The sequence below is a fragment of the Schistocerca gregaria genome, unplaced genomic scaffold (assembly GCF_023897955.1).
Source record: "Schistocerca gregaria isolate iqSchGreg1 unplaced genomic scaffold, iqSchGreg1.2 ptg000599l, whole genome shotgun sequence".
NCBI lineage: Eukaryota > Metazoa > Arthropoda > Insecta > Orthoptera > Acrididae > Schistocerca > Schistocerca gregaria.
This window is the reverse complement of record NW_026061988.1, coordinates 160,849-174,567: the sequence shown is the minus strand read 5'-3', so window position 1 is coordinate 174,567 and position 13,719 is coordinate 160,849. Positions and strand designations below refer to the sequence as shown.

At 47.8% G+C, this 13,719-nt stretch overlaps 3 protein-coding genes across 7 annotated transcripts; 2 read left to right on the top strand and 1 right to left on the bottom strand.

Moving 5' to 3' along the window:
• The first annotated feature begins 688 nt into the window (after positions 1–688).
• LOC126316788 (serine-rich adhesin for platelets-like) lies at positions 689–6,286 on the top strand. 5 transcript variants are annotated; one of them, XM_049992883.1, is made up of 5 exons: positions 697–864; positions 931–1,105; positions 1,220–2,625; positions 2,790–3,174; positions 3,952–6,286. In XM_049992883.1, the coding sequence occupies exons 1-5, from the start codon at positions 849–851 to the stop codon at positions 5,381–5,383; spliced, it is 3,414 nt and encodes a 1,137-aa protein (XP_049848840.1). In that variant the 5' UTR covers positions 697–848; the 3' UTR covers positions 5,384–6,286. The 5 variants fall into 5 exon arrangements, with proteins under 5 accessions (XP_049848836.1, XP_049848840.1, XP_049848839.1 ...); XM_049992882.1 differs by having other exon boundaries at positions 2,790–3,369; XM_049992881.1 differs by having other exon boundaries at positions 2,790–3,561.
• A 1,716-nt stretch (positions 6,287–8,002) lies between these two features.
• Positions 8,003–12,533, top strand: LOC126316795 (uncharacterized). Its single transcript, XM_049992888.1, has one exon. It carries the CDS (start codon positions 8,271–8,273, stop codon positions 12,147–12,149), a length of 3,879 nt encoding a protein of 1,292 aa, XP_049848845.1. The 5' UTR covers positions 8,003–8,270; the 3' UTR covers positions 12,150–12,533.
• Positions 12,519–13,596, bottom strand: LOC126316796 (uncharacterized). The gene is made up of 2 exons (XM_049992889.1): positions 13,528–13,596; positions 12,519–13,372 (listed from the first exon to the last, which is right to left on the bottom strand). The coding sequence occupies exon 2, from the start codon at positions 13,331–13,333 to the stop codon at positions 12,632–12,634; it is 702 nt and encodes a 233-aa protein (XP_049848846.1). The 5' UTR covers positions 13,334–13,372; positions 13,528–13,596; the 3' UTR covers positions 12,519–12,631.
• Between the last annotated feature and the right edge of the window lie 123 nt (positions 13,597–13,719).

Sequence of the window (13,719 nt, the reverse complement as noted above, 5' to 3'; positions counted from 1 at the left end):
AATTTGTCTATCATTTCCATATGTCAAAGACAAAAATAGATAAAAATTACTAAAATTTTTTTTTGCATAGCGTACCTTTGATAGGAATATCCTTGCAATATGAAATTTGGATTAATTAATTAATTAATTCGCCTGCAATTTTTTAGGGCGTTTTAGCAAAACCCAAAATACCTTAGCACGAGGACCTAGGTGCTGGCATGCAGGGTTTTGCATTTATCTGATCACCGTCTGGTTCGCACTCTTTTTCCGTGTTTCAGCATGCGCATCCAAACTGACAGGTTCGAAAAATTTCGAACTCGCCTTACAGAATGGACGACCTTCGAGACGAAAACTTCAGATTCCAAAAAAAAATTGGTAAAGGACATTGTAAACACCGACCATCTAGACAACTTCGCAGACGAATGTTCATTGCCCATCGATGCAACATACAACGCGGTGTTTTTTTTACCTCGAAGAACATACACTCAATAATCGCTGCGCAGATGATTCCTTCAGTAATAAGGCTAAATTTCCGATAAAATTCGAGACATCAAATGCTCCTTATGACATGCAGCGAAAAAACGCCCCAAATAGAGAGAGAAAATTAAAGGGTGCTAGTTTAATCTAGAGTTATCATTATCCAGTTGTAATATAGTCGTTAAAAAATAGTCGTTATTATTTAATAAAATTGATTGTTGGCGTAGCTGACATAGGCATTTTGTTTTGAGTCCGCATAGTTGTATAGACGAGACTACTTCCTTTTGATATTTCCGAGTATCCTATTTCGTAAGGCCTACTCCTACCACTGATACCTGATATTTCTGTGTTAGCGTCAAGTATCGGTAGCTATATTTTCACGCTACGATAACATGTCACAATTTACCTGTATGTACTTTTCGTTTATCTTTTTTTTGGTCCGTTCAAATTGTCTCATTAGAAAATTCTTTTTAGATATAGGTCAAGATCGCCCAGCGTACCCCAATACCGGCTTCTTTAGACCAGAATCTAAGATGTCTACTCCAAAACACCAAAACACTACTTATAACGAACAGCGATATAGTCAAACTCCTTCGCTTACCAACGATTTCAGAAAAGGTTATGTAGATCAGTGGCCAGAACAAAGATCGTACGTTTATCAGATTTAAACACAACTTGCATTGATCCGGCCACCACTTTGCATGAAATATGCCTACCATAGAGTACCTAACACTACATACGTTGATATTGCGTACATTCTCAGGACCCTGAGGTCTCAGGAGCCGGAAAAGACGACGTTCATGCAAAAAGACACCTATTTGCATGCAATTCATTCATCGCCTTTTCATCAGCGATCTAGAGGGGAATACAGACAGAGTCTAACTCCAGGTCCCTCATTTCAACCCGCTAAATCACGAAAAGATTACCACCTATACATGGATAGAAGTAGTCACGTTAATATGGAGAGACAGCCTCGCAGCACTCAAAAACTGATTCAATCTACTCAGTCTTCGTTATCGAGTCGTCTTGAACGGACCTTCCACGAACAGTTGCCCCCGTGCAGTACTCGCAAAAAGTTGAAATGTTCAGATTTCCGCGAATATGGATCATCTCTTCAACTGAACCAATTGAGCGCTCCTCGTACACTTTTGAATCGATCAAGGAGTATGAAGCAGCCTATGCACACGGAGGCAAGCACTTCTCATAACGCGAACCATTTACCCAAGGTTAGTGTGAACAGCATTAATGGCATTTTAATGCAAGATGAGATATTCAGACTAGCAAATAGCATTCAATTTAGAAAGCTATTGAACGCATTTGCCATATCTCATATCGAATCACAGATTCAGAAGCAATCTATTTTTGCTCTTAAAAACTATTCACCAAATCAGGCTGGCGGTGATAATAGACTACTCTATAAAAAAGGTATTGTCATTTTCAGCAACATTGTCAAACTCACCCGCAGATTGGCTTTCTTAGAACTCTGTCATCTGTCGTTTGGCTATCCGGATCTGAAACGCCGTCCCTACACCGCTTTTGGCTACTTGTACTGGGCTTTATTTGAGGAGCAATACCAACAATATGATAAGGCAGCTACTTGCTACATAGAAGCCGTCAAGCAGTCACTTTGGCCTTCTAAAATAGTCACAGCCGCTTCCTGCAACTTTTTTGTTCGCATGCAATCTATACTAAGTAAAAGAAGAGAAAATTTTACGGAAGCTACATTCAATGCTGAAAGAGCAACAGGGGGATCACTAGCCGACATAGAGAGTGAAGTGAGTGAATTGACTCATTCCCTCAGAGAATCACACTTGGAAGACCTCGATTTAGATATCACTCATTCGAAAACACGAAGCCCAATCCGCGACAGAACACCCTTGAAAAAAAACAAGTCTTGTCTAAAAGTTAATTTTTACAGTCCCGATGCAAGAGATACAGAATCCCCGAACCAAGAAGAAAAAACATGCAGAGCTTTTCAGCTCATTGAAGAGACACCCGAAGCACTTGGTCAAAAGGCCCTAGCGTTAACCACAGACACACAAGAGGAATTAGAAAAAAATCTGTCAGAGGAAGAAAATTTTCATTTTTTTAGTACACATTATTCACATACATCGTCAATGGGAAAATCTTCAGCAAAGACAGCTTCGTCTTCCCCTTCTTATGCCGAAAGTACGAGAGTGAAAGTCGTTTGTAAATTACCAATTGTTTCTGTTTAACAAAATCGACATACACGTTAGTAATTCGATACAATTTCGCCGACTCATATATTCACACGTTATATGTATATTTCATAAGGCCCTAAAACAATTACTAACCAAAATTTTGTCGTTCAGAGGCAAGCCCGTTGGAAGAAAAGAACTCTGATGCCAAGCTGTCATCTAGGAAAAATTCATCTCGAGTTAAGTCCCCTAAAAATTTGGAAAATTTACCCAAAACTAGTGGAGTCGAATCTAATGTAGACTTAAATGTCTCCAAATCAGAGGCATTGAAGCTACCAGAAGATGTAGGTACCGGTCCTGGAAGACCGGCTAGGGCGACAAAGTCAAAGAAGTCTACTGCTGATTTAAATCTCACCAAGTCAGAGGCGTCAAAGATGTCTGAAGACACCGGTTCTAAAAGAGTGACTAGAGCGACAAAAACAAAGTCTGATGTGGACTCAAACGTCACCAAATCAGAGACATCGAAGCTACCGGAAGACATGGATACCGGTTCCGGAAGGTCGACTAGGGCGACAAAGTCAAAGAAGTCTACTGCTGATTCAAATCTCACCAAGTCAGAGGCGCCAAAAATGTCTGAAGACACCGGTTCTAAAAGAGTGACTAGAGCAACAAAATCAAAGTCTGACGTGGACTCAAATGTCACTAAATCAGAGGTAGCGGAACCACCGGAAGACATGGATACCGGTTCCGGAAGGTCGACTAGGGCGACAAAGTCAAAGAAGTCGACTGTCGATTTAAGTCTCACCAAGTCAGAGGCGCCAAAAATGTCCGAAGACACCGGTTCTAGAAGGTTGATTAGAACAAAATCAAAGTCTGACGTGGACTCAAATGTCGCTAGATCAAAGACATTGAGGCTACCGGAAGACATGGATACCGGTTCCGGAAGGTCGACTAGGGCGACAAAGTCGAAGAAGTCTACTGCTGATTTAAATCTCACCAAGTCAGAGGCGTCAAAGATGTCTGAAGACACCGGTTCTAAAAGAGTGACTAGAGCGACAAAAACAAAGTCTGATCTAGACCTAAACGTCACTGAATTAGAGACATCGAGGCTACCGGAAGACATGGATACCGGTTCCGGAAGGTCGACTAGGGCGACGAAGTCGAAGAAGTCTACTGCTGATTTAAATCTCACCAAGTCAGAGGCGTCAAAGATGTCTGAAGACACCGGTTCTAAAAGAGTGACTAGAGCGACGAAAACAAAGTCTGACGTGGACTCAAACGTCACCAAATCAGAGACATCGAAGCTACCGGAAGACATGGATACCGGTTCCGGGAGGTCGACTAGGGCGACAAAGTCAAAGAAGTCTACTGCTGATTTAAATCTCACCAAGTCAGAGGCGTCAAAGATGTCTGAAGACACCGGTTCTAAAAGAGTGACTAGAGCGACAAAAACAAAGTCTGATGTGGACTCAAACGTCACCAAATCAGAGACATCGAAGCTACCGGAAGACATGGATACCGGTTCCGGAAGGTCGACTAGGGCGACAAAGTCAAAGAAGTCTACTGCTGATTTAAATCTCACCAAGTCAGAGGCGTCAAAGATGTCTGAAGACACCGGTTCTAAAAGAGTGACCAAAGCAACGAAAACAAAGTCTGACGTGAACTCAAACGTCACCAAATCAGAGACATCGAAGCTACCGGAGGACATGGATACCGGTTCCGGAAGGTGGACTAGGGCGACGAAGTCGAAGAAGTCGATTGTTGATTCAAACCTCACCAAGTCAGAGGCGCCAAAAATGTCTGAAGACACCGGTTCCAAAAGAGTGACAAAGACAACAAAGTCAAAATCTGATGTGGACTCAAATGCCACTAAATCAAAGACATCGAAGCTATCCAAAGACGTCGGCTCTAAAGAATCTCTTAAGGGGAAAAAATTCTATGAAGCTGAAAAAAACCTTTCGAGTCCAGATGCATCATCCGAATCTGTCAGTTACGGAGGAAAATACACTTCTTATGACGACGACACTTCAGTCGACACAAGTGATGGCATGTCGCCTGCCTCGCCCGCCCCGCCTGCCAGAGCTTCTAGGTCGGTCTCAATGACCAGACCTAGGGCCAGTGAAGATCGAGCGCCATCGATATATTCTTCAAAGCAAGCCGGTACTGGCACTAAATTCGATGGTTACAGGTTACGTAAAGGTGAAAAGTACAGTAGCAGCGAAAGTGATAGCTCATTAGTCAGTGATAGCGAGATGTCGGACAAGTCGACTTATTCTGAGGAAGAAGCGTCCAATCAGTATTCGGACAACTATCTTAGTAAAAAGTCGTCAACCCCACCGTTCAATCAAGAGAAAGCTTCAAGGTCCACGTGGGTGGCGCACACGAGGACCAATGCCCATGAGTCTAGCGAAGATGGGGTGTCCTCGCCGTCATCTGGTTACGAGAAAGACCTCAAGGAGAGAATCGAAAGACTGAGTATTTCGAAGAAGGCGGAGACTCAACTAACAGCCAAGTCAACACTCTCATCAAAGAAAAAGGTTAAAGACGACAAGCCAAGTAGATCTAGATATGTCGAGAAGTCGGAAGAAGAACATCAGAAAAAGAAGTCCCAGCCTTCAGCAGTCAAAAGTGTTACTCACTCAGATCGTTACGACGATCGAGAGTCCGATGACGGGCCAAATGATAAAAAAGACAAAGTGAAGCCTGGTGTAGGAACGTCTTCCAACCCACCAAGAAGAAGTCTTCGTATTAAGAGCCAGATCAACTGAAAGAACAACCTCTTGTGTACTACGTACAACATAGCGAAAACGTGATTGTGTGTTCAGAGAAAGTTCAATGTTTTTTTTAACTTAGTATCGATGGCTGTCTTGAAATATCGCGTGCCGATGATACCGTTGACACCAGGGGACAAAACTACCATGTTCACAGAGAGAAACAACTCTATATGTTCCTCTAGCATCTTTTCGATGTCCAAATAAATCAAAATTTGAGCAGAGCGCCTCGGGGTTGGCACGCGCGAGCCGCTTTCCGGTTCTGCGATTGAGAAATGAATGTGATTTCTTTTCATGACGGAGAGCCCTTTTTTGAGTATGTCTGGCCAAGCTGAATAATAAGTCCCATGTATCAGTGTAGGTGGGCGATTGCCGATAGTTGGAAAGTCTTCGATGCGCTCTATTCTCTTCAGTTCCAGATTGGGTACGTGGATAGAGTGGCCTTGATTGGCGCGGATATAGAGCTTGTTGTCGAATTCTGAAAGCGTATATCGCCGTTTGTCATCGTTTGCCACAATCCTTTTGACGTCGCAATCCTTGATCGTAGTTGGCAAGTGCTTCAAGAGCAATTCTAGCGGCAGGTATCCGTCGTCCTGAATAGGAATGTTGACTCGTCGCAATTGTTGTGAGTTTAGACAAGAAAGAGAAAAGCTACGCGTTTGATACATAATGCACATATATACGTTCTCGAGCGCTATGACGAAGTATATAGGAAATTCTTTTAGACAGCTGAGTGTCACTCGTGGGTGGGCGTTGGTCATCCATTTGAAGAGAGTGACTCGTTTGTGATGTTTTAGATATCAACGGAGGGCGCGATAACAATTTTAGTAAAACTATGTAAAACGGGGCCCATGATAAATTTGTAAAAGCTTTTGTGTGAAAAAAGTACACAGAAATGTATGGTAGAGAGCTGATGATTTTTTTTTTTTTGAATGCGCACAAGAGAGAGGAGCTCAAACAAGATCCCATTGATGGTAATACTCGTTTTGTTTATCCACAGAGAGTCCCGCAAGTTGATATATTCTATTTTTTTTTTGGCGGAACGCAGATGGTGACGGAGAAGGATGAAGAAATAGGAGCGCTTGCTGGACGCTTTTGGAACCGTCTTTCAATTCGTATTTGTCGAACAGCTTTTGAAGAGAAATCAGAATTTGTCTAGAGGGTACGAAGTGGTAGTGTATAAGGGCTTTGTATACAAGTTCAGCGGATTGGGCTCTCTCCTGCGTTGGTGGGGGTTCAAACAGAGTTTTGAATAGTATTTCGGACGCTTGTTTGTGCGGTTTAGAGTTGTACGCGAAGATTTCCAGAATAAGGGCGGACAGACTTTCGAAGTCGTTTCTGCTGCCGTACAGCGAAATGAGTGGGTTGAACATGTTAGAAAACAGCGCTTGGAGTTGTTTGGGACAAAATGGGATTAGGTCTCGGGCAAGTGAAATCCGAATGAGTCTTTGGACGTTTTGTCTGTTCCATAAAAGAAAAAAACGAAGGTATCCTCGGCTGGTCAGTCCGGGTCGCGGGTCTACAGTGGCAACGGCAGTCAGGAGTTCCGTCATGGCGTTTATGGATGTTTCTAGGTTGATTTCGTTAGAGAAAGAGTTTTTAGAGTTATGAGCATCCATGAATGCGTAACAGGCTCGATTTGGGTCTCGAAGTTGAAGGTAGGCTTCGACGACAAGCATGTGCATATGAAACGTGAGTTCACTTGTGTGCCTATGTTGAAGTAGATTAATCAGGTTATTTATATCGTGGCTGGGTAGTAGCCGTTGGTTACAAGTATTCGGTCCAGATGGATTTTCGTCTTGATCGGTCAAACTCGATAAATATTTAAATGCTTGAATTACCTTGAGAGCTTGGCCTTGTTCCAGCCAGTCTTGCATGGCCAGTTCTAGTACATCGGATTTCTCACAGCGCCCTCTGTTTAAAGGGACTTCACCTTCGGCTGTTGTATCGGGATTGTCTTTTACACAATTCGAACAGAAAGGCCTTTGTCTCTCGAAGAGCCAGAATCGTACTGATTTTGGAGGCGCACTCCGTAGTACTGGTTGACCGGTCGGGTAACGGGAAGGCGCTTCGGAACGCAGCAGGTGCTGCGTGTGGGGGACGTCGCGAGAAGGACGATTCGTGAGCGTTTTTTTGTTGAGATTGAAAAAAGGCAAGTTGAGAGTCGCGCTGAGAATTGATTGAGTAGGACCGCGCGATCGATGAAGCCGAATCGTCCGAATGAAACCCATGTGCGAGCATAGAAGCATTTGAAAGAGATTCCGGTGACGAAACTTTTTAAACGTCGTCGGTCGGCAAGGTCTAGCTAGACACACATTGAGTGAGGACTCGGGTAAGACTCGCGTAAAACTCGCGCCTGTGTGTTACGCTGTGGCGACTGTCTGAAAGCAAAAAAGCAACAGAAAAAGGAATAATCCTGCAGGGAGAGAAAAATAAATCAAACAACGTCAATCAGAGATGTATCGCTAAGATATGGTAATTCTTGAAATGGCCGTAAGCGTTTTTTATTGCGCCTTGTTGACAAAATACTTATGACGGAGACGCGTACGCCAAATCCGAAGGCCCAGTAACATACGCGCGCATCTTGTCTTGGCTTGTGCCTACCGTATACGCGCATATTTATACACACACGCGCATTGTATATGCGAATTGTGTATGTACCGTGGGGTGTACATATTTGGTAGACACATTGCCGTTATTTTTTTTTTTTTTTAGTTTCTCAATGAGCTGATAATGCCTGTCGTATTGGGGTTGCGCATCAATTTAAGTCCCATTTACCGCCTATTCTGCGCACAGAGAACGAGCACTGCGTTGGTGCAGAGAGGAGCCAGGAGTTTACCGAGTGTGCACTTCAGTTTTTCTCTGTCAAGGAACACCTTGCACCATGGCGCTGTTTGGAACGCAGGTGGCCTCGTGCTGCAGTAGAGTGCCGTATAGAAATGTACAACTTTGTTTCTCACCTCGGCTCACAAAAATGCTTGAAATGACGTATGCACTCATAGCTGAAAATTTGCAGAAGCCAGCGACTTCGACTCTGGAAAAATTTTGCGAGTGCCTAGATAGCGAAGACGAGCGCGCGACCATCAACTCGGCCCACCTCGTGGCGGGCCTGGTCAAGGTGGAGGAGAACGTACCGGTTCTTCTGTCGATCTTGGTACACGGGACTCCTAGAATGGCCGTCAAGGTTGCGTCGACTATGGCAGACGTTTTGGCCAGAGGCGACGAGCTGTCGTTTGAGGGTGGTCGTACATTGCAGTCCGTGGTGAAATTGGATCCGGAGGACTGGCCGAAAATTGCCGAGAAGTTGACAGCGTTCGAGGGTCCGCCAGACAGGCGAATCGAGGCGTTGACGTTTTTGACAGCTCTCGCGAACGCTCAGAACGAGGCGCTCAAGGTGGTCGCGTTCGAGGTGCTGGGCGTCATGCTGAGGCGGTGCTGCGCGCAGGAGGCGACGCCTAGGGAGAGGAACGCGTGCCTTACCTTCGCTTGTGGTTTATTGGCGGCCTTTGGCGGCAGGGCGGATGAAAGCGAGTATTTTAGAGCGGCGAGCGACGCGAGGCTGGCGGAGGACATGGTAGCTTTGATTGGAATGGGGGCTCACTCGAAGCTCACGAGCGGCAATTTGGGATTGGTGTTGAAGGTCGTGAGTAGTTTTCTTTCGGTCGAAAAGGTTGCGAGGTTTTTGTCAGAAAAAACGCCAATTGTCGAACTCGTTGTTTCGATTGCGTCGAACGACGAGCTGGCTTTTGCGAGCACGTTGGTCACGTCTAGGCTGGTTAGGGTGTGCGGTTACTTGATGTGCGGCGCGAGGGAGATCGACGAGATGGTTCAAAATGGAGTTTTTCAGTTCATTTCCAAGTGCCTTGACAGTGACAGAAGCTGGCGATTTGCCGTGCCGGACCAGAGTTTGGCGGCCAGGGACGAGGTCCTACGCGCGGCGCTGGGGACGCTGAGTTTGTTTGTGGTGGCTGACTACGTGCCGTCGGGCTGGCTCGGCGTAGTGGAGAGCACCGACTTGATTGGTCGGGTTTACGGCTTGACGCACCCTTCGAACGCGCAGGGAGTGCGGGTGCGGGCGATCGCGGCGATTTCCAACCTGCTGACGATCAGCGATTTTCAGAAGCTGTTCTCGAAGGCCGGGAGGCACTTGGACCTGCTGGCACTGCTCGAAGAGGCCTCCAGGCTTTCCAATCAGTGCGAGGCGACGATGTACTGCATGGCGCTGACGTCGCTGTACCACTTGTCGCTGTACCACGAGCTGATTCAGATTGAGTTGGTGAAGAAGGGGATTATCGAGATTTTGAGCGACGCGCTGCACGCGCTCTTCCGGAAGGGCGTCGCCGGCGTTTGCAACGACGACGGCGTTGAGTCCAACGGGAAGTGGGCCGTTTTCAAGTCGTTGTTGAATTTTTCGCTGGTCAGAGGGGTCGCGGACAAGTACGCGAGCGACCGCGTGATTGACACGCTGTTGTCGTTTTTGAACGGGGACCCCGACGGGCAGCCGTTCGTGGAGACGGTGTTGATGATCTTGGACAACCTGGCGCTGGAGCCGGGGTTTTCGTTGGCTTTCATGAAGCCGGAGAGGATTTCCGCGCTGGTCGAGACGTTGATTTCTTCGGGCCGACGGGCGTCCTATTGCATGGTCTTGGTGCAGCTCATCATGAAGTTGTGCCGGGTGAGAGAGTGCGGCACGTACATCTGCAGGCGGTATTTGAAGCAGATAGAGGCGATTTCGTCCTCGGAGGAGAGCACGTCCACCGCCGCGTCGCTGCTCAGGACGCTGACCGCGTTGGTCAGGTGGTCTTCGTCCGGCCAGTTGAAGGTCAGCGGCGCCATCGAGCGGCCGCGGGTGGGGGAAAGGCCGGTCGAGACGCAGCGGGCGCCGGCGAGGGAGGACGCGGCGAGGGAAAAGGCGCGGCTGGGGCCGGGCGAGGGCGGTTTCGGGAGCGAGGAGAGCGCCACGAGCGCTTCGAGGAAGGACGGCGGCGACGGCGTGAGATCCGCGACCTCGTCCAGGGAAGAAGAGGTCAAGTCGGTGGGCGCGGGGACGGAGAAGGGGACAGCGGCGGCGACGAAGAGGAGGCAAGAGTGGGTTTCTGCGTCCGTGCCCGCTCTTGGAATGGGGTCTCGGACGGCGTCCGCGTCGCCGATGAGGTCTATAGGGCACATGAGGTTGGTCGAGAAGTCGCCGACGCCACCTCCGAAGCGACCGTCGTCGCCGCGCGTGCAGAAGGCGGCTTCCGGAAGCAGCGGGTCCTCAGCTCCGCTGGACGTCGGGAAGATGGGCGCGGCGGACGTGCGGGCCCACTTGCCCAAGCAGTTGAACCTCCGGGCTTCTGCGCAACTGCTGCGCGAGGACGACAGGATGGCCAAGTCGGTGGACGAGGCGACGAGGCCGTCCACCGTGCTCAAGGTGATCAAGTACTTCGAGGGAAAGGGCTTCGGAAAGAGGAACTATCCAACTAGGGCGGGCAAGAGCCTAGACCTGGAGACGGCGGCCTACTTCAACGGGACGCCCAAGTCCTCTCCGGATGTGCATTCAAAAAACGCGGCGGCATCTCGCGGACGCAACTACCAGAGACTGATAGACGTCAGGTCTATGAGGGTGTCTCGGTACGAGGAGTCGCCGCCGATGGACACGAGTTCGACGGAAGACGTGACCAACTTCGTGGAGAGGCCCGAACTGAGAGAATTCGACTTTTCGTCCATGAAGGACCAATTCGTGTTGGACGAAGAATGGGAAAAACTAGACTCTGAATTCCAAAAGTCCAACTCCAAGAGAAACAAGATCATACGGGAGCTGTATTCCACGGAGATAACCTACGTCGACAACCTTTCCATCTTGATCAAGAAGTTCTACAGGCCGTTGCTTTACATGGCCAACGGTCCGAAACCGTTGATTAGCGAGTCCGACTTGCGGATTATTTTCTCCTCGATCGAGATCATCTACAGCTTTCATTTCATCCTACTGGAGCGTCTGAACGAAAAACTGAAGAACTGGAACCCCGACACGACGCTGAGCGACGTCTTCTTCTTCCTGGCCGACTTCATCAAGATCTACGCCGGGTACATCAACAACTACGACCGAGCGATCGAAATGCTCACCGACTACAGACAGAAGGACCCCCGCGCGAGGGAATTCTTGGACAAGGGACTGCAGGACCCCGAGTGCGGCATGAGGTCTCTGGACTCCTTCCTGATCATGCCAGTTCAGCGCCCGCCGCGGTACTTGCTCCTGTTCATCGAACTGATCAAGCACACGGACCCGTCGCACCCGGATCGGGAGGTCTCGGACCTGGCGCTGAAAAAGCTGAAAATGGTCGTCTCCTACTTGAACGAGAATCGAAAGGCCGTCGAGTACCGACGATGCTTGATCGAGCTGTCCGAGGCCAACAACATTTCGGAGTACACCGACTTCATCTTCCAACCGCACCGACAGCTGAAGGCGTCCATGAAGGTCTCATGGATACAGGAGGGCGTAGAGCGCATTTTCTACGGCAGCGTGTGCATGTTCAACGACGCCCTTTTGCTGTGCAAGCAAAAGAGTACGTCGTCGAAACGGAACATTTTCGGCGTGGTGATGTTCGCGAACGTTACGAGCCATTCCTTGGAAAAAGACGTCCTACAGTTCACTTGTGGAAATCTAAAAGACACGATCAAGCTCATCTTCCCAAGCCAAGAAGAGGGCAAAATATTCCACAGGAGATACTTGGAGATCACGGAGCGCGGCAGTTGCAGTTGCAGTGAAAGCCAGCGATCATGAAGGCATTTTTCCTTTCGTTGGTGTGCATTTGGGCGAGAAGGGAAAAAAACGCATTTGGGTGCCTTCTCCTATGTGGAGACGCAGTTTTTATTTCCGTGCGGTTTTGTGCCCTCGCGCATTGCAAAGAACGTAGCGCGGGAAAGCTTCGCGGAGCTATGCATTCGCAACTGTGAGGGGAAGCATCAGGGCAGAGACGGTACGACATTTTGCAAGTGACACGGCTGAAGCATTTTGATGTATATATAAAGGGGCATGTACAACGATAAGAAATACGCGGTGCACGAGACGTGTCCAGCATGCCTGGCCTTCGGGCTCAAAGGAAGTTATTGTGTGCATAGCGGCCGTTAAATTGTTAAAAAAATGCGTTTTTTTTTTTTTTTTTTTGAGTCCCAAGCTCTCATACCCAACAAGAAAAATGCATCTCGCTGCTTTTTAGGACAGGGCGTTTGAGGCGGCGTATATACAGCTCTTTTTTTTTCACATTAATTAATAGGAGCCCGACGTTTTTCTGTGACAGGTAGGCCGAAGCGTTCTTCTCTTTTTTTCAGTTTTTCTTCTTCGCGTTGGATTTGTTCCAAGGTGAGTACGGTGCCAAGGGGCGTACTCGTGCCGAACCTCATCAGCCGTCTTTCCAGGATGATATCTGCGTCGGCAGTTTGCTTGCGGCCGTGTTTAGAATTCTTTCTGTGACTGAATAAGTGATTTGACAATAACTGGTCTAAGCTGAGCGGCTCATTAGGTGGTTTGGACGTTGAATAAGTTTTATTTGTTGTACCGAATCGATTTGCTCGATGTTCTATACGCTCCGCACTGATGAGCGCGTCTTCGCTCGGCGGCGCGTTCAAATTCAAGTCAATTTCTTGCATCGATTGAGGCTCGAATTCTTTCTCAGAATCCGCCTGCTTATCCCATGATGCAGATGGGGATTTCTCCTCCCCCTCCCAAGCATTCTCGTTCAAGTGGTTATTCTTAGGAGAAGACGCATCGCTTGGCGGGTCACGCTTTGAGTGAAATGCCGTAGATGAGCCGGTGTCATCAGGTGCAGGCTGCGATTCTGCCTGCTCGCGCAGCTCCGTCAGTTTTGATAACAGCTCCTTTTTTTTCATCGTTTTGGGCGCGGAAAACCCGTAAGCTGACAATTCCGACCTCAAATCAGCAACTTTTTGGTTTGGCGACTCAGACATATTTCTAACAATTATTTCCAGCAGTGGGCTGTTGCAATACTAAAAGAAGGAAGGGGGAGAAAAAGCGATGGTTAGCTTCGGCTCCGCGGTAGTTTGAAAGGTAGAGCGTGAATGGCGCTATCTAACGAGGAAAAAAGCACAAGGCGCCAGAAACGCAATATGAAATAGGCGCAGTGAGATGAATGTTGATATACCTCGGACAAGCTAGTGAGAACGCAATGCCAGCGTTCCACCAGACATCAAAAAGATTGAATGTCAGACCCGGCTACAAAATGGCATAAGTCGGAAAAAAAAAACATGGTAATTTGCGCACAAAACGGCCGTTGAAAATGTACGAAATTTTCACGTCCGCTACCTGTGGCTTTTATCGTTGCGGCAAATCTGCG

What these genes read in the sequence shown, in the direction of transcription:
- LOC126316795 (XM_049992888.1), top strand. Translation starts at nt 8,271, where the DNA reads ATGGCGCTGTTTGGAACGCAGGTGGCCTCGTGCTGCAGTAGAGTGCCG.
- LOC126316796 (XM_049992889.1), bottom strand. Translation starts at nt 13,333, where the DNA reads ATGTCTGAGTCGCCAAACCAAAAAGTTGCTGATTTGAGGTCGGAATTG.
- LOC126316788 (XM_049992879.1), top strand. An exon ending in CAGTGGCCAGAACAAAGATC is followed by an intron (nt 1,106 to 1,219) that starts GTACGTTTATCA and finishes GTACATTCTCAG; the next exon opens with GACCCTGAGGTCTCAGGAGC. An exon ending in TTCCCCTTCTTATGCCGAAA is followed by an intron (nt 2,626 to 2,789) that starts GTACGAGAGTGA and finishes TTTGTCGTTCAG; the next exon opens with AGGCAAGCCCGTTGGAAGAA.